Here is a 20,092-nt window from a genome sequence, read left to right on the forward strand (position 1 = left end):
ATGCCAAGAAAGCATGGAAACTGTAAAAACAGAGATGCCTATCAAAGTGGTTTTGTAAGCTATCCTTACTCCCTGCCCCCAGGCCCCCGGCCAGACCTTGTCCTGACAGAGACAGAGCACACAGCTCTCAGCACTCTCAGTTGCTTTTATTTCTGAACTCAGCTGGTTACAGGAGGCTGAGACAGCACACGCTCTGTTTATCCAGAGCTGGAAATAACACCGTGGGTCTAGCTTTTAGCAGTTCTCTTTGAAGTGCACACAGCTTTATAGATAGTTCTAAAAGACTGTTTCCACCGAGTGTGCAACTGACAGATTCAGGTGCGGTGGGAGCTGTGGAACACACCAAAATCACTCCGCCTCCCACTAAGCAGAACAAAGCTTTTAAGTGAGAATATTTGCCTCTCATTGCAACTGATGCACAGAGCTGGACCACCGTGCTGAAAGAGATGAAATGAAGCTTTAAAAGGACGGACAAAGTGAGAGCTGCCTAGGCAGGACTAACTCATGTGGAAATGGCTTTCTAGAACAGAGGAACACAATAGGTCTTGTTCACACAATAGAAATTAACAGCTAAACGTTAACCTAAGGCTGACCCTCTTACCAGTCTTTGCAGAGAGACATTTTAAATAAGTTACATACAGGGATTCCTAAAAGCACAGAATTATGACTCAGGAGAAGGAAGGGAATCACACATACACAAAAAATTGGTCTCTGTGGATAAGTTGGAAAGTGGAGTGAATAGGCACAAAGACTAAGAAATACGCTCTGAGGTTTTAGGTCAGAACACTTATTTTGCACCTGAAGAGACTGCACACACCATAGCTCTGATTCAATTTACTGGGGGTTATGAAGGCATTGGCTGGAACATCCTACAGGGCATATTTTTATGACCTACCTTAGCTTTGAAGCACCTGCTGTTATTTCACATAGAAGTAAGATAAATTCATCAATGTTGCTTCTTTCCCTTTAACACAGGCTTTAGGATAGAAACATCCCATTGAAGCAAGTGAGAAATCTTTGCTTTACAAAGCATCCTGAACTCATCCTTACCACAAGCTTTCCCATAGCACATCCACCAAACCAAACCATACCCATTCCAACACCTACATGTTACATATATATATATGTGTATGTATATATATAATGAGCCCAGTAGTGTACTTGACACTGAAGCACTTCAGCATCATCCGGCAGCACAAAAATATCATGACCAACATCTGTTTTATACCTTTTTTCCCTTTTCCCATCTCCACCCAGGGGAAAAGCCCAGGTAAGAAAGCTTTATATGAAAAGCATTTGATCATACACTAATACATATTGTAGAAACAGTAAGCAGTCTAAAGTGCACGTACTGCCTTGCTTGACAAGCTTGATTTCAGAAAAATAAGATAAGCTACATATATCAGAGTTTCAGTACAAATTAGAGCAGCTTCATTCATTTCACTTCTGATGTTCTCAAAGGTCACAGAGAAAGCCTTGGGGGAGTTGCACTCATCCATCTGGCAGAGCACAGCCTGTGTAAACAGAACAGCAGAGACAACAAATGTCAGCCTCTTTTTCTTTCCAGACCAGCTTCATGCAGATCTGAAACCACTCACTTGTTTCAAACTAGCTTTTCCTACCATTTTCAAAGAAGATCCGACATTTCTAGGGAATACTTGACTTCCTTTCCAAGCATCCATCAGGTCAAAATCTGAACTCGCAACAGTGCTGGTTGTTAGTGATGGACAGTGTGAGGTTACAGTTAGCAACTGGTAGGAAAAAATATTCTTCCTGTTCCCCTCCGCTGTATAAAAATAAAAACGTACACTCTGATAAGCATGCAAGTACAAATATCATTGTGACAGAGGTTACTGCCTCATTAACTACTCGTAGTTAACGCAGTAATTAATGGATTATTCCCACAACATCAGTTATTGCAATAAATCACTACTCAGAGTGAATAATTTTACAGTAACTTGCTCCTTGTTTTGTTTTTTGGTGTTTTTTTCCCCCCAAAATCCATGCAAGACTGTACCAAACTCTGGAGAAACCACCAATAAAACTTTAGAGCAACTTGGTTAGACCTTAAGAGCATCACTAAAATTTTCTTATATGTGTACTACATCAACTACTTAGGTACATACAGTTATGCTGGAGTGAGCATCATCTGTCTTTTGAATGTAACACAAATAAACCAATAGAGAATTTAAAACTATCTATCATTTGGTGAAAAATATATCTCAATTAGAAGGGTAAGGCATTAAGAGACAGACTTACACAGCCTCAAGTCATGGCAAATACTGCTTCTGCCCTTGAGGGCCAATTATTGCTAGAGTAAACTTAATTTTCTGTTTCCAAAGCCATTTATGCCTCAGCTTTCAGGATCAGTAACAGGATTCCTCTAGAGGAACTCAATCAACCAGTGGAAATGAATCATGCTGCCTCTAAAAAGTGTTGGGTTTAAATTCTTGACCTGGTTTAATACTGAATGCACTCAAATATTGCACTTATGCAAACTTCGTAAGCCACTATGAATTATCATAAGTAGAGGTATGTTTTTGCTAAATAAAGAATTTATTCAATTGCTACCTATGAGCAGTACAATACTAGCATTTTCATCAGTTTTTCACCATAACTCCTTTCAATCAAGCATTCAACATTTAATGGCCCCACTGGATTTAAAACCATTCTTGTTTATTTCCAGAACGGCAACATAATTAACCAAAGTTGAGTAACAAACACACAGTTTAAATAAGGTTTATCTTAATTTTGCTTTACTGAGAAGAGACACCTGATTTTGCAGAGAAATGCCATGTTCAGGTGTGCCACTATACTGGCTACCATAATTCAAAACTACTTTTGTGTCCTTGTGGACCCTACCTGGAATACTACACCCAGGTCCGGGGTCCTCAGCACAAGAAAGACAGGGACCTGTTGGAGCAGGTTCAGAGGACGTCATGAAGGTGATCAGAGGGCTGCAGCCCTTCTCCTATAAAAACAGGGTGAGAGAGCTGGGGTTGTTCAGCCTGCAGAAGGCTCCAGGACTTATAAAAAAAGAGGAAGAGAGACTTTTTACACAGGCAGATAGTGATAGGACAAGAGGGAATGGAGGTATTTAGAGTGGATGTTAGGAATACATTTTTTTTCTATGAGGGTGGTGAGACACTGGCACAGGTCTCCCAGAGTGGTTGAGGATGCCCCATCCCCGAAAGTGTTCAAGGACAGGTTGGATGGGGCTCTGAGCAACCTGGTCTAGTGAAAAGTGTCCCTGACTAAAACAGAGATGAAACTACGTGATCTTTAAGATCCCTTCCAACCCAAACCATTCTATGATTCTATGACTTAACCCACCACTCTATCCCAGCTTTCAAGTTTGTCTTAATGGGCAGTGCTCTACCATTGTCCAGTACTAGACACCAGCTTTGCAAAGTTTACTTTATCACAACTGAGGAAGTTTCAGGCATCCTCAGAACTACTTCCACGAGCCCTAACTTTTTGCTGGAACAAATCTGGTTCAGATATCTTTAGAAATCCTAACTGTGACTGACACATGCCCATGGAGTCTCAGAACTTGATACGGCTTCTCAAAAGTCAGTTCTTCAAAACTTCGTCTTTACATTTAAGTAAGTAATTAAAAAAACATTTTAAAAAAAGTAAACTTTTTGTTTGGAAGACAGCTACAGATACATCCTGAAAAAATTATTTCAGGGAATGGCCAAAGGCTGAATATGAATTTATATTTGCATCTTTTAAGAAGGCTTAAACTAGGCATCATTTACAATTTCTTGCACAACTCTGGGACAGCTTCTTTATTAAGAATTGCAGCTCTATTTCTCTCCTTCTGTTAGCTATACCTAGAGAACAAAGAATCCTCCAAGTAGGAATTTTGGAGTAGCTCACTCAAGCCCATGTGTCCTAAAGGGAGTATCCAAAATAAAGATATTATTTAAGTCAACTATGAACCTAAGCTCCCAGCAGAAGTACACACCAGGCAGTTAGTCCAATCCCCAAAGCACTCCTAGGGCTATGTTTGAAACCAGGAATGAATTAAGATCACATCTTCTGACTCTAGCCTACTGCTCATAATCCAACCATTCAAATGAAGTCAACTTTCCAAGAAACATTCTGAACTCAGAACTCACACAGAATTGTGGTATACAAAAGACATTAAATATTTATTACATTGCAGCAGCGTTACACGGGAAAGTTAAAAAATTTAAAATATCCAAATTTTGGACATGATTTTTCTCCATGACAGTTGGTCAGTGGGTCCCTGGGATATCTGTAGGCACCTTTAGGAGTTCTTCAACTTCTTCTTGTAAAGCCTCAGCTTTTTCACTCAGCAGCATCTACAGTGACAAAAACAAACAAAAAAAATTAGAAAACAAATACAAGCATTAGATGTAATTGTTAGGTTAAAACACCAATGTTTCTTTCCAAAATTGCACCTGGTCTGTGAAAGACCTCTGCTGCTGCCCACAGGACCACAGTGATCACAGGACCTTTGCCTCAAAGGACTAACTTGTGCACAAGTACTACTACCAACATGTCTTACTGATTAGTATACACCCATATAAAAAGCAGTCACATAAAAATTCATACAGTACACAGCTGTTTTTCTCAATTCTGCCACAGTACATAAAATTTACAGAACTAAACAGTTTTGTCTGTAACTACTAAGGATAATCTTTAACCTTAAACATTTATTTTCCACATTGGAATAAACACTTTTAAGTTGTGCCTGACAAGTTGCCAATTTCTTGCTTTATATGAAATTTCTTACTACAGCATTTTACACCAGACATAGAGGAGTCCCAGTATCAGCAACTGAGCTGTTTGTTGCTGGCAGCTGGGGAAGAACAGGCCTCCATGCAAGCACTCTTCCAACTTCCCAGTTAGAGAAAACTCCATTAATTTAATATCTGAGCATGAGCGTAAGCTAGATTGTTGGATTTGACATTGATGTGGATGAGGAATCTGCATATATCCCTCTCTTCTGGCTCACAAAGCAGCATAAGAAAAAAAAGAGCAGCAAGAAGCCTACAACAACATTAAACAAATGTGACCTTTCAAGTGCATAAACCTCAAAGTTAGTATGTTTACTCCATGAGAATATACAAACCAAGACTTCGTTATTGACCGTCTCAATTTTACACCAACCCCCCATTCATTCATTCTAGACATTTCCTTACTTCACCAAAATCCTGTTCTTTCAGCAGAATCCAACATGAAGCCAATACCATTGTAGCAGCAGATGATTAATGGAGATAGAGGAGAGAAAATGCTACCATTGATAAAGTACTTCCTGTATATTTTTTGTTTAGACAAAATTCAATGTTTGTTACAGAACCTTTCCCTTTGTTTATTTATGTGTGTCAAAGGCAATAAGGGTACCTTAGAGGCAGATACTAAGTGAAGGCTCTTCTCGTGATGCCTATTCAAAATGGAAAAGGAAGGAAAGAATAACAGGGCATGACAAAAGCAACTACATAGGTAGTTGCCTATGCCTTGTTGGTTTACATTTCTAGAATCCTGAAAATACTGTTATGTTGCCACAACTACCACTAGAATTTCTGTAAGGTAAGTCCTGAGATATTGGCAGAATCAAGCATTTCCACTTACAACAACTCAGCAGGGAGATCAGTGTAGTCATTTAGTTCCTGTATTTTATCAGACAAGCCGTCAAACATTTTTTCCTTTTGCTTCCCCTCTGAAAAGGAGCACAACTTGGAACTATCCTGTATGTAACAGGTTGTTCTTACTACAGATCAGTATTTGGATCACAAATATCCACTAATTAGTAAACTGAATCCTTCACTTTTAATGTCATTCAAACATCCACTTTTGACATGCTGGAGTTCTGAAGCAGGTTTTTATAACTTTGTTTCTAACTTACCTTTGCAGATGAAACAATTTGTTTGGCTTGACGTCGTGACAAGTGCTCAATCATCTTTATCAGAGTTTCTGGATTTGCATTAGCCAAGTGTGCTAAAGTTTTGTACCCTGCATTATAAAGCTGTTTTGCTCTTGCCTGAAAGTACAGAATTGTGTTAGATTATTAGAACAGGCAGTAAGAATTACTGTTAAGTGCCAATCTCTGCACCAACCTCAAATATTTTATTCTGTGTATCAATCCAATTCTCTGTTCCCTAATATGAATACTCACTGAGAATTTACTCCTTAAAAGCACAGCTTTTTACCGCTAAAATCTACCTCCCCCAACAATTTCCCCCAGCTCTTAGGAACCCCTTATTTTCTGAGCCTAGATGATACTGACTCTGCCATCTTCTCTTGTTATCAGGGTTTCTGCATTCACTGTCACTGGCACCAACAACTGTCTCACATTCTTTGGAGGTGTCTAAGTGAAAGGAGGGCTGACTACAGAGAGAGTTTTCACAAAATTCCAGAAGAGGCTACACTTTCTGTTTCAAGCTTATAAATAATTTTTCCTTTAGTATCACAGTAATCTTTTTTATTTCTCCAATTTTGTGCGAAGTCATGGCTGTGAATCCACATACACAGGAGAGATGCACATCACAGGAGTAATTCTCTGGAATGTGATTATCAACAGTGTAAGAGGGTGGGCATTATCTGCTTCTTTTGACTCTGATCCTGTTGCCTATGTAAAGCAACCAAGCAGAATTTGCTTAACGGAGGGTCTCTGGGCAAACAAATTTCTTTTGCAAAACAAATAATGCTAGAACTTAAATTAAAATGAATTTCTACAATAGTAGTGGAGTAATGTATCATACCCAATATGAGTTATGAAATAAATGCCCATTCGAGGAACAAACATTTGGTTAATTACCTTTTGGGTTTTTTCCCCCCTCACCTCTTTTAAAGACAACAAGGAATAGAAAAACTTTGATGGCTAATTTGGGGTCTTTTAGCATCCAACAGGCAATAGTTTACAATATATAATCTTCCTCCATGCATGTTCATAGATGTGAAATAGGTGTCATTAATTTCACCAGAAGTAGCGACTAATTGCCAACAAGTATTTCCTGTGCCCTATTTGGCTGTTATATGCACAGTATGACAAATAACATAGAATCTTTTCCAACTAATTACTTAAATCTCATGAAAAGGGTTTAGATTGCTCTTTGAAAACTGCCCAAGTAAATGTGTAAATAATTCTCTTTCATGACAATACTCTCAAGACTGATTCTATCATCTCCTCCACAGAAATCTAAGCAAGTTACATCTGTTCAGGAGGACAGTTTACCTGCTACAAATATCAGCTGCTGGTATAATTTAAACTCCAGGGCAGAAGTATCTTGGTTACAGCAATAATTTTTTTGAAGGGTCTCCTTCAACTTTATCAGAATCAAACACAACTTTATCAGAATCATGCTGTCCAGGCAGTTTTTGGCCTTACACAGAAATGGTTTCATATGGAGTGAGCCATGAAAAAATTACTACTTATCTTTTTCAAAAAATTTGATATATATAAAAAACCCAACAGCTGATTAGATTTCAAGTCTTCATTGTTTAGCTTTTGAGAATAAAACCTTATTGCCACTAAATTCAATGGTTTCCTGACAAACTGATTCTATAACAGGCTGGACAGGCAAGTTAAATCATTTTGCAGAGAGTATAACCTTGGACTGAAGCCCCAAAAGATTTTATACTTTAATAGGAATCCTTGATTCAGAAACTGGTTAAATTTCTTATTTAAAGTACATGTAGCGCTGCAAATGATTTGCAAAAGCCTAAGTTCCCAATAGGACTTCACATATTTCTGTGAGGATCTTCTAATTTAAATATGTAAATTCTTATTCCTCTTTACTCTTATGAACTGAAGAATTCTTACCACAAAAGAAACCTGGACTCTGTTTTCCAACTGAGGATACAGCTAAATTATTGTCCAAATAGAGGATTTTCACTGTTGCCGTGGCAGCAGCCAGAAGAAAAACATTATTGGCTCCAGCTCACATTTCCTCAACAGACCACTTTTCCCCCAACCTCCAGATTGTTGTAGAATATCTGCATTTTGCTGAATTCTCCATAACAAACTAGCCTGATCTTCCAGATATACTTGAAAGGCACAGTAACATTTCACATACAAGTTCACACTGAAAAATTTCATAAAGCCACGTTTACTAACCTCTAGAACCCCTGCTACCTCCATCAGAGGGATGAGTTCTGTCTTAACACAGTATGTCAGCTGCTTGGTAAGTTCTGTCAGCAAGGCTTTATAAACCCAGAATTCTTCCAATTCCTGCAGAGACAGAGATCACTAAAAATCAGATCTTAAATTCTGTATTTGGGGGACACTACTGATAAAAGCTCTGCTACGGTAACAAGCGTATATTTGGCTTTTGGACAGGGGAAGCACTGTTATTTCTAATTATCCTTTTAGCCAGTTGCAGAGTTGTGTTCAGCACTCCAGCTGAACATCCCAAGGTTGGGGCAGTTTTGAAGGACAAGCAATGCATTATTTCAATAGAGGAAAGAAACCCAAGAGAACAAGACAACTCTTTTCCCGAGCTGACGTTCCACAACCAGATGACCTTATTTCCAAGAGAAAGGTAAAACTGCCATATATTTCACCAACAACACTGATCACTGCCCCATACAGTTTGCGTATTTTCACATTCTCAGTGCATAAAGCTTACTTCTAGTATCAGAAAAATGACTTTACAAGGCTGCTTTTCTCAACAGGAAAAATAATTTTGAACAGGAAAGATGAAAAGACAGTTTTGCACGGGAAAGGTGAAATACAACACCCGAGTTCAGTTCTAAAGTAAGAGAACAAAACTCCAGATTTTGCAAAACCAACCACAGAGGATTTATTTACATTCATTTAACACACTACCTCACAGAAGTGTAGAAGACAGGAGGCGAACGAGGCAGCAGAATTAAGAAGATTTTGCACATATCCTCGAGACATATTAAATTTCTCTGAAACGTTCCATATATTGGTCTCTTTCACCAGAGTATAAAGGACAAACGTCAGGTAGAGCCTGTTTACCACAGCACTGTCCACATTCTAGGAATAAAACAAGCTAAAATTCAGACCTCATATCAAACTGCAGATTTTCTGTTACTACTGTAAGGAAATTCTTTTCATCTTTCTACTCCTTCACAGCCCTAAAACATTTCTATATTATACCCAAAGACATTAAACATTAAGAAAACCAAGCAATGAGGTTAAAAGAACTTTAATAATTAGAACAGTAATAGGGAACACTGGCAGAAAAATAATCTAGAATTTGTAAACAATCTAGATTTTGTAAATAATCAAATAAAATTACTAAACAGTCATCTTAGGTATGAGAAATCTCCAGCCTACCTTTCTGATGGCTTGACCAGAAGCCTTTTTTGTAATAAAGCTTTCAGGCACTCCCACAATATCTGCTACTTTTTGCTCTGCTGCACTTAGTTGGTTGAACTAAAATAAGATTTCACAAAGAATTTTCAGATGTTTAGTTCTCTTAATGTTATAGAAAGAAGTGTATTATTTACACTTTTGAATGTTTTTCAGTATCTCTACAGAGTACTTCATCACTGGACTAGTACTGTAGTCACTAGACAGTCAGATCTGTAGTCTCTTTTCCCACTTATCTGAATTATCTGTAAATGCCCATCTCTGAATGCCATCACTAAAATAAATTTTAGTGCTCCCCCAGTACACAACACTTTACAGAAAGCAGAATAGTTGAATTATGGGTGGATCTTGCAAAGCATGCAAGACTAGAATGAGGGCAGTGCTGCTTAGGCTGACACAAACATAGTCTGTAGGAAAAGTATTGGCCACAGTGTAATAGCTACAGTCATGGCTGGAGTTTAGTATTAGACTCATCATTAGACATATCAAAAAATGGTTAAATCTCTAGTGGATTTTGCTCCTTAAATTACACATATAAATGAATGCTCATCAGAAGGTAAACATGGCTCTTGATTAATTTAATAGTGGTTTTCTTGCAGGATGACAGTGATGTGGCTACATATAACTAGTTTATAGGAAAGTCTTGTTTAAGATAAACCAGACTTTGGCAATGCAAGGCAAGTACCAAGGTTAGAGGTAGGATTTAGAGTACTGGCAACTCTAGATATGTTTCATGCCACTGTTTTCCCCAAACAGGGTCAAATATTATAAGTACAAAAGAGAACTTAGATTTTTATGCAGCACAGGAAAGCAGTTCTGCCCTGCCTCTGAAAATAAAACAACATATCTTGTCATTACATTGCTACCCTGCTAGCTACATTTCCTATGCATATAAACTCACGGCAAATTTAATAAGCAGGATTGTTCTATGTCCCAATGCATGTTTGCTAGCAAATTCTCACCTGTCTCAAGTATATCATCCAATCTGGGCTACAGCTAGAAGTCACATCATAAGGAGTTGCCAGATACAGGAGATGAAGATTGCTCTCAAGAATTAGCCCCTCCAAACCTTTCTTCAAGTCCCTGTACAGAAGATTGCAGTATGCCAAGTCTATAGATCCTAGAATAAGTACAGAGTGTATTGCAATTATAAACAGGCACGCAGTCAAGTGCAATAGATTTTAACATAGTCAATATTATCTTTATCTTCCACAAAAGCTTGTTATGCCATCTGAATTGAGGAGAAATAACCTGTAACCTGAATAATTGTTCTAACCTAACACGAGCAGTGAAACAAAACTGAGGAAAGGTAGCCACCTATTTCCATGTCTGTCTGTTCTGTGTGGTAGACACAGGAACCTTTCAGATTCATCTTATTCCAGTTGTGTTCCATACCCCAAAATCTTTATGCTATGCCAGGAAAACAGAACTTCCTGATACGTTCTCTTCATTATTACAATTGGTTTACGTCATATGCTCCTTTTCCATCTTAAGCTTCCCTCTAGTCAAGAAATCCCTTTGTTCACAATGACTGTTCATAACAATGAATTATAAAACAAGGTCCTGAGCACTTTGATCACAACCACTAAATCAAATTTTTAAGTAATTTCTTTAGGGGTACACTTCTGGTTTTGCTCCCACTGGGATCAATATTATTACACTTCATTCCCATCCCATTCAGCCATGTGCTACTTGTTCATTCCCATTTTCAGTTCAGCACATCATTCAGTAAAACTTTCTAAACTTATTTTTTGTTGCAGTTTCAGACTGAAGATGGGAAAAAGGACCAAACTGAGATAAGGCTGAAATGAAGGATTTGTTGGAATATATATTATAAGAAGAATAAAAAAAGCCTCACCTTTATACGTAGCTTTTCCCAACGGTGTGATTGTTAGTGTACATTTGGAATTGTGGTCCTTCTCAGATATTCTTCCTTTTAGGAGTCCTTTTTCTATTAGATTTTCTAGTCCATCTTTAATTACCTCTGAGAGGCTCTTCTCTTTAGACAGCAGCTGCTGCTGAACACCCAGCAATGTACCGCACATAAAATTGTTGACCTCCTCACAGGTAACTGCTATCTGCAACAGTATTGGAAGTGATAATTTCATAAGATATAGGAAAAAATTTACCAAACAGAGAAGAAGTTTGATATCCTGTTGATGTGTTTCTATAGGAACACACGACAACAAACAGCATGATAGGCAGCCTATGGCGGATCTGATGGGACTGCTCTCTACCTGGTCTATTATTCGAGCTACTACATCATGTTAATTTGTTTCCACTGTTTCTATTTGAATCAAGTATCAGAAATAGAAATATTAATACTGTATTGTACAATAAGGTAGATACCATTTTTGCTTTTACACATAAGGAAACTGTCATATTACATTATTTTATTTAACTCAGCTATTAAGTAAAGACTAATCAAACCTTTGCCCTTCTTATCTGACTGGAAGCTGTTTTGAAGTTTAAGAAGTCTGCTTTTTTTCTACAGAATCAACAGGTAACATTTTCTTCACATTTCCAAGCACTTAAGTTACTCACAGAGAAGAGTTAACTGATACCTTCAGTCCAACCAAAGACAACAACAGGCTCTGCATTCCCTTGGTCAACTCCAGCAGAAGATTGCTGTAACAATTCTCCAAAGGACTATTAACTAAATCCCGAACCTAAAAAGAGCAAGAAATGTACTTGTACAGGGGAAATATTTATGCATTAATTTTACACTTTAAAAAACCACACTGATATGCAAGATTCAGCTCATAAAGAATAAAAGTGTAAACATCTAAATTTTACAGTTCAGATCTGAAAACAAATCACATAAAGGTCATTTAAAGGTATTATTATATAAGCTAAATATTTGCAACATTAAGAAGTGAACAAAAATTAAGCTAGGCAGCCCAGCTCCTCCTGCTTATTTCACCAACTTAACACAGCAACTTAAATTACCAACAGTTTTGTAAAAATTACCAAGTGTTTGTCTTTTTCTTGCACTATGAGAATACTTTCTCCAGCATCGTCAATACCGGCTCGACCAGCTCTGCCAATCATTTGTTTATACTGGTTCTTCTTCAGGAAGTCATTAGCAACATAAGGAGCTCTGAGAATAACCCTGTAAAGAAGCCTTTAATAAGTTATACTTTATACTCAAATTACTAAAGCAGCAACAAAATGATACAAATTCATTCTTTACATATGCTCCTTACCTAATAACTAATAAAAATCTACTGCACCTCTTTGAACAGATGCGTAAATCAGATGCAAAGCATTTAACAACTTAAGGTTTATTAAATGGTAAGCCATGTTCATTATGTTTTGCAGAACCTTTGAAACTAGTTTTTACATGTACTTAGGCCTGAGTTTAAGATGAAAATCACTGAGATATAAAATAAATCCTACAGAAAAAAACATGCTCAACACTGACCATACATGAGTTATGCTAAAAAGACAAGACTTGTCCCTATGAATTTTGTTTCTCCCCTCAGAATTCCAACACACAGAAGTGGACTCTTAGCAAATAGTCTTTGGTCATGCAGAGTACAGCAATCATATCATCAACACTTGTACATGAAAAGATAATGCATTTTTGTGTTGAAACTAACTTTTTGTGTTCAAACTAACTCCTTAGAAAATATTTATTTTCCAATTTAAACACTGTTCTTAGGTCAAATTCTAAAGAAACCACTATACTCCTGAATAACATTAGTAAAATACTATAATATTTCTTCCATTTATTAACATTTCCTTATTCTATTTAAGTAAGTGCTCTTCAGCTATGCATTCTGAGGGACTTGCTACTGACTCACATTTCCTACATAAAAACTTTGCAGTCTTGTGTCCCAAGTTGAGCACAAAATCCCTTATATTTCCAATTTGCTAGTAAAAGCAGAAACACACTTTAAATAGCACTGATATTTCCAACTTATTAAAGCATTTTTTTTTACAAAGTAAAAATTTATTAAAAAAATGAAATATGTTTTGGTTATTAACCTTCTAGCTGGCAAGTTGACTCCAGCAGCCAAGGTAGCTGTGCAAGCAAGTAGACACAGGACACCTGAAGAATATGCTTCCTCTATGCTTTTTCTTTCATCATTTGTAAGGCCACTGTGGTGATAGGCAATACCAAAAGGGATTGTTTGCTTCAGAACAGGACAGACACTTCCATTTCCAATATTCTTTAGGTTCTCGACGAGATCTTGTTTTTCTTTCTCCCTGTGAGCTCTAAATTCTCTTGGAGGAGGAAAAGTATTTCTTTAGACTTTGACCAACGATTAACTAAAAAAAAAATAAATTAAGAAACATGCTTACTGTCTATTTCTCTTCATTATCCATTCCTCTAACATCTAGGTTGGAGAAATGGTTATTTTCAGTAATTTTAAAACAGCAATACACAGGACTGATTTAGTTGCAATAGAACTCTCCTCTCATTTATAAGCACAGGCACAAAAGGGAATCAAACATTTATTGATTGTGTGTGGGTATTAAATGCACCAAAGAAAGGAAATAGGGCCAGTAGTGAAGATTATAGCTACATTTAAAAATTGTTTCAATTTTCATAGCAAGGGAGGGGGGTTGTTTATTTTAATATAATTTCTTTCTACACCAGTGCCAAAGGGATACAAAGTTAAATTACGTTTCCTTTTTTCTTTAGCATTTGTCCTCTGATAACCATTTTTCAACTAATTTGGTTTAAAAGCAAGAATTTTTAAAAAAACCTTTTTTTTAATAAGCCTTCCATGGTTTGCTGTCACTTATGCAGTTAGCAACTTCATATGATTCCATAGTCAGAGTATTTACTTCTAATCACCAGGGAAAGTCACTTGCAAACTAGTGACAATAAATCCTTTATTCAATATATATATAATTAAAAAAAAACCCCATCACATACACTTACTTCTTGAGGTACTTGCACACCATTGAAGCCACATTTTCACAATTCTTTTTGGTGGGACAAAAGATTAGGCAGGAATAATTAGGAATAACTTCAGTAACCAGTGCAATGATGTGGTCAGGATCCGCTTTCTCCAGACAACTAGAATACTATAATAAAGACAGAATTTCTAAGTTTAAATATTTGTTAATAAGTCATAACCTAAGTATGCAATACTAAGTAATACTTGTTCTCAACCTTTGCTAGAATACACCTATTTATTTTAATGTGGCATAATTTCAAGAAGTTGAACGATAAGCTTTTCTCCCAATTCTCACTTGAAAGAGTTTATTAACATATCTAGCTTGGACTCAGGGATACAAGGATGGACAAATCAAATTCTTCGCTTTTTCCTCTTAATACTTCATTTTCTTTTAGCAACACCATAGAAATACTGTGATACTGGCAGTCTACCATAAGACACATTTTTCTTTGTAAAGGTTGAAATGAATCCCTACAAGCCAGCAATAAGCTGGAAACCCCCCCAAAAAGTATCTTCTTTCAGTACTGTCTTAAGTGATGAACCATTGAGAAAATCTACTCCAAAACATAAAGCATTGGGTATCTGGAATACTCAAACCCATTACTCTTCACAGGTCAAAATACTGAAGAAACTTCTACCTCAAAGAGTGAAAATAAAGTGAAAATCAAGTTAAGTGTTCAGTATTTTAAGGCCTTTTTCCTCCCCAAAGCTCACCATTTTCTTTCTCACAGGTACTACAAATGAACTATAATGTTTAAGCAATTTCTCTAGTAAAAAGCCTATTAAAAATAATCAATGTATAATAATACATTTCATAAAAACAGTTCAAAGAAACTATAAGCACTTTGGTTTTTACCTTGAAATTAAGGAGACGTGAAAACGTAAAGCCGTTTTCTGTTTTGCTGTCAACTGCATAAATGGTGTCTCGTATCTTCACATACTCCTTTAATTCTACCTAGCAGATAGAAGCCATGAACAGAAACTTTAATTAAATTACTAAGTTTTCTCTCAAGCTATTGCTTATGTACAGCTAAAGCTTTTTTCTAAGCATCACATGACATATACATACTTACACACAAGCACACACTTCAACCCATCAAGAATTTTTTAGATAATTGTTTTAATTATCTGCCTTGATAAGGCACTGAATCATGATGAAGAATGATAAATACAGTATCCCATGAACTATTAAAAACCACTGTCCTGACAGCATACAAGCACCAGTAATAGAGATTCTAGTTACATCAAAAGAACTGATTTATCACAGTAGCTGTAATTTAGAAATTGGTTTAGTTAAAATGACACAAATGTCTTAACAGGACAATATAAAGGTTACTACATTTGTGCATTTAGAAATGCACAGTGAAATTTATTGTATTGGTAACAACTGCAAGCAATAGAACGGATTATATTACACTGTACAGTGAAATTAAGCAAAAAAGCTGTGATGCAATCCTAAACAGATTTACTGTAACTTTAAAGCCAAATATCTTCTTTACTAGTCTATGGTATCTTGCATACAGACCGGTCTAAAATTACTGGTGTAGTATTCTGCTCGCAGGAACTTCTGCAGGTCTCCAACATTATTTAACGTTGCACTCATTCCAATGATTTGTGTGTTTTCTGTAGAACAGAAGTTGAGATGAATTTATTGTCACATGACCAATTTTTAACACTTTTGCTCAGTAATTAATTAATAGGCCTGCTTCTTCATCATTAGTCTTTCGTAAATGCTGAAGTAGACGGATTAAAGGGGGATCTAGGCTAAGAAATACTACTTGAGATGTAAAAAAAGAGCATTTAATTGGAATGGTTAGGGGCTCCTACAAAGAAATGGAAGACAACTGATGATACTCAGGATTTTGCAGAGAAGTATCAAAAAAGTTTCAAGAACACCCAGCCCATCGTTAGAGGGTCAATGAACATCATTACTGCATGGAGTCATGGCATGTTTTTCAAAAGCAGCCAGAACACCATAAATCCAGAAAGCAAAAGCATGACTCCCCTCTAGAGATGCCATCACTACAATATGTTAATAACATTAACTGCAGCCATGACTTACCACTGGTGTAAAGGATTTTCGCAAGAGTAATTTCCAGTATTGCTCCACGACTTCCCTCACCAAGCATATGCAGCTGTGCACAGAAGAGAAAAAGAAAATGCAAGAATGCTACTAAGAGTATTTCTAAAAAAAAAAACCAAACCCAAAAAACCAACCTAAATCACCCCCAACAAATTATGTAGACCTAAACAAATACTACAGGATTCTTTGTTGGACTTCTGCTTGTAAATTTTGACTGCTAAGCTCCTTCCAGAAGTACAACCTCAATGAAACAACATTTAAGAATCAAGACCAAATGTAGACAAGATCTACCTTCCAATTAACTAGACCATAATTGACCCAAACAGTTAACTCCTGACAGTAAAAAGTCAGTGCGGAGATTTTTGTATTCACCAGTCAAAAGTAATTTTCAACAAAATGCATTTTAAGCAACACTCAGAGTAAAAAATTTCTAGTAGGCAGCTCCCAGAAAGAGTAGAATTAAATGCTACAGCTGTCTTCTGTTTAGAAGCTCCTGTGCTAAAGTAAGGTCCGTCAGCCTGAGGCATTCCATGAATTAAACAGCCTCCCTATACATGTTATTTAACCCCACAATCAACCCTTAGTAGCACAACTCAGCCACACCACTAAAAAGCAGAATAAGGGGCAATCCTCACAGCCAAATGTCACTTGATATTTTTCTTTTTTTTCTTTTAATGTTCCATTGAGTTGTTAATACCAGACACAAAGTCACATGGTTTCACACTTAGGAGCTAAGTTCTGGGTTTCATAAAATACATTCCATACAACTAAAATGATTTATGCTTTTTGGTAATCTGATACAGATGTCTAATTGACAAGTAGTTATTAAACAATTCACCAGCAATCATTAACACTGTAGATCTCTCGATATAGAATCATCCTGATACAGCAACAAGTGCTTCAGTTAATGAAAAATAACTTTCAATATTACAGAATTATGTACCAATGCAGAAAAAAAACTTAGTTAAGTAGTAGTAATTCCATGATGAACACCCAAAGCAAAACCAAGCAATCAAAGAACCACTGTTTGCTAATTATATTAGAAAAATATGATCAAACTGAGTAAGTCTTGTGTCATACCTCATCTACGACAACCAGACCAAGGTCACTGATCCTATCTGTTTCAATTAAGGAATTCACCAGAGCATGTCCTTTCTCTATGGTAGCAATATAAAGAGATTTTTTTACTCTCCTTTTGATTGGTGGAAATCTTCCTTTACTTCCTGCATATTCTTCAACCAGGAAACCGAGTTCTACCCCAAAACTCGATAAACCCCTAATCTGTAAAGAAAAAAATCAGAGAACAAACACATGCTCATTTTGGATTTCAGAGCTGCCTCAAGAACTCAACATACAAATAATCAACCCACACCACAATCAACGGCTTGAATTACTGAAAACATATTAGCTATGACTATCTATGCCAGCTGCAAAACTGAAGTGTCTGCACATATTATCAGGTTGTGTTTCATCTGTTCTCTAAAACTAACTTTCCCTTTACACCAAAAAATGATAGCTTTTATTTCAAGACCATTTCTTTAGCGAGTTGGACAGCTCAGCTCTTGGGCTGCAGAACTATACAAAACATTAAAAAAGCACCATTATTTCAAAATTCACTTTATATATAAATATACGTACATAAAATTTACTTTACAACTCAGCATCCTCACCTCACGATTTATGACTGTTCCATTACAAAATTACTGACCCTCAAAACAGCATCTAGGAGGGGTCATTCACTTCACTCACTTCCCACCACATATTCATAAAAATCATGGAGCTTGCTGAAAACCAGCCAAGCGACAAGGTAACGAAACATATCAGAAAATGTAAGTATCAAACAAAGCAGTATCAGAAACACTGTATCCAGACCTTTTCTTGGACAATGGCAACATATGGCAGGATCATCAGAACATCCTTCTGCCTGCAGAGTAGTTCTTGGAGAATCATTATTTCAGCTACCAGTGTTTTTCCACCACTGGTTGGCAATGAGTATATTAAGTTCTTTCTTTGCTGTAGAGATTCTAACATTAAGCAATCATGCTGCCACTCTGAAAAATCAAAAAGGAACTATTAGCAATCCCAGGGGCATGTTAGCCAATAGCACAATGCCTGCATTTCCCATGGAATACTTTAAGCCCAGTGTTTGAGGATTTTTCCTCAATAAACCACTAGAAGTCTTCAGCAGTGAAGCCTTCAACAGTATATTCTATAAGCCATATAAACCTTTTTCACCCACCTAAAACACCAAGAAAGCCATTTACAAAACCAAAACAACTATTTTCCAACATGGTTTACATCAAAAATTACCTTAAATATTTTTATAGGGTAATGGGTGAAAGAGACAACACTCCATTAGCAATTTTTTTCCAACAAACCATTAGTTACACTACCATAAAGTGTTTCAATCCCTCGAAGTTGTCTGAATAAATCTTTAACTTTGCTAGGTAATCCATAAAAAGGGCCTATATCAACAGAAGAAGATTCAATAGCTTTCCTAGCAACAAAAATCTCTTCAGATAAAACAGCTTCTTTAAGCTGCTTGGTCTTAGAGACCTGCAGAGTCTGGGCTTTAGCATTCCCAGTCATAGCACTTTTTAGGTGATCTTTAAGACTCTCAGTTTTCAATAAAACACACTTGGAGTCTGAGGAAAAGTCCATAGGTCTGTTCCTGTGTTCAGCATCAGCACAATAAGACAACGGGCTCCTGATTTTGTTCGAGGAAGAATTCACACATTCACTCCTCTCTTTTGAGTCTGGCGATGTCCTAAAAGCAGAAGAAAGTTCATCCATTTTCTCAAAATACAAAAGTTGTGATGATGGCAAGTCGTCTAAAAGAGATTCAGCTGGTTCTCTACTGCCATCCACCAGGTCTCTGTCCTGCACTTGGCAAGCACCCTCTTTGTCAGCTTTAAGGACAGATGCCTTTTCTGAAGCAGAGAAGTTGTCTTGTTTTTTCTGGTGAATTCCTGACTGAAGATTCCCAACTGTGATTTCTCTAGCTGCTTTCACATCCATGTTTTTATCCTGCAGGTACTTGTGTTCGATGTCATCCACTTGAGCTAGCAAAGAATCATTTCCACAGAAGCTGTCATAGTCACCAAACATGTCTTCCTCACTGTCGTTACAGCACTGTAAAACCAGAACAGTGAGCATCAATACTCTGAAGCAACGCCACAGGAGGTAGCATAACTTGTGCAGCACGCACATCAGATGCAAATAATCTAGGTCTTCCCCAGTTTAAAAGAAAATTGCCTTTTCTGATATTGTCTGTGGGGGAAACCCAGGTCGAGTTCTAAAGGAACACACACCTTGACTCAGTGAAACCAAACCTACAAGCAGGATGGATGCCTGCACAGAGAGCTGATGGAGATGAGCTTTTTTAAAGGTAAAGCCAAACGGGATCATCCCCTCTCGTACAAAGCACGGCCCTTCCCGACACACGCCACGCAGGCTCGGTCTGGGACATTCCACGCTCCCAGATGGAGCTCCCCCGCCCCGATACCAGCCCTAGGACCCCGCCATCCCCTACCGGGGGCTCCGCCGGCGGTGGCCCCTCGCCACCAGAGCTCGGTCTCTTGGGAGCCACCGGCGAGCTGGTGGCGCTGGGCTGCACCGGGGCGCCGCTCCTCTTGCGCTCCGAGCTGGGGCGGCTCTTCCTCCGCACCGCGAGGCCGGGCTCGGCCATGCCCCGGTCCCAGCCCCAGCCGCCGCCCTGCGGCCGGGGCTGCGCGGGGCCGTCACGGCCGCGGCGGGACAGGACGAGAGGACACCCAGTCGCGC

General features: G+C 37.7%; 1 protein-coding gene across 4 annotated transcripts; it reads right to left on the minus strand.

Moving 5' to 3' along the window:
- Positions 1 to 4,130: 4,130 nt before the first annotated feature.
- On the minus strand, positions 4,131 to 20,076 carry HELQ (helicase, POLQ like). 4 transcript variants are annotated; one of them, XM_027725107.2, is made up of 18 exons: positions 19,842 to 20,076; positions 18,703 to 19,441; positions 18,182 to 18,360; positions 17,390 to 17,590; positions 16,289 to 16,361; positions 15,752 to 15,849; positions 15,083 to 15,181; positions 14,208 to 14,353; positions 13,304 to 13,543; positions 12,284 to 12,425; positions 11,878 to 11,982; positions 11,172 to 11,391; positions 10,276 to 10,433; positions 9,278 to 9,376; positions 8,801 to 8,974; positions 8,090 to 8,203; positions 5,879 to 6,013; positions 4,131 to 4,331 (listed from the first exon to the last, which is right to left on the minus strand). In XM_027725107.2, the coding sequence occupies exons 1-18, from the start codon at positions 19,995 to 19,997 to the stop codon at positions 4,245 to 4,247; spliced, it is 3,165 nt and encodes a 1,054-aa protein (XP_027580908.2). In that variant the 5' UTR covers positions 19,998 to 20,076; the 3' UTR covers positions 4,131 to 4,244. The 4 variants fall into 4 exon arrangements, with proteins under 4 accessions (XP_027580908.2, XP_027580914.2, XP_039247007.1 ...); XM_027725113.2 differs by lacking the exon at positions 19,842 to 20,076 and having other exon boundaries at positions 18,948 to 19,084; XM_039391073.1 differs by lacking the exons at positions 18,703 to 19,441; positions 19,842 to 20,076 and adding an exon at positions 18,620 to 18,691.
- Positions 20,077 to 20,092: the final 16 nt, after the last annotated feature.

This window comes from Pipra filicauda, unplaced genomic scaffold, assembly GCF_003945595.2.
Source record: "Pipra filicauda isolate LSUMZ 115617 unplaced genomic scaffold, ASM394559v2 scaffold8_size5757611_pilon, whole genome shotgun sequence".
Classification (NCBI taxonomy): domain Eukaryota; kingdom Metazoa; phylum Chordata; class Aves; order Passeriformes; family Pipridae; genus Pipra; species Pipra filicauda.

Coding starts and splice junctions, on each gene's coding strand:
- HELQ (XM_027725107.2), bottom strand. CDS start 19,997: ATGGCCGAGCCCGGCCTCGCGGTGCGGAGGAAGAGCCGCCCCAGCTCG. Junction 16,362..17,389: donor GTCTGGTTGTCGTAGATGAG/GTATGACACAAG, acceptor TTCTGTGCACAG/CTGCATATGCTTGGTGAGGG. Junction 15,850..16,288: donor GAAAATCCTTTACACCAGTG/GTAAGTCATGGC, acceptor TCTGTTCTACAG/AAAACACACAAATCATTGGA.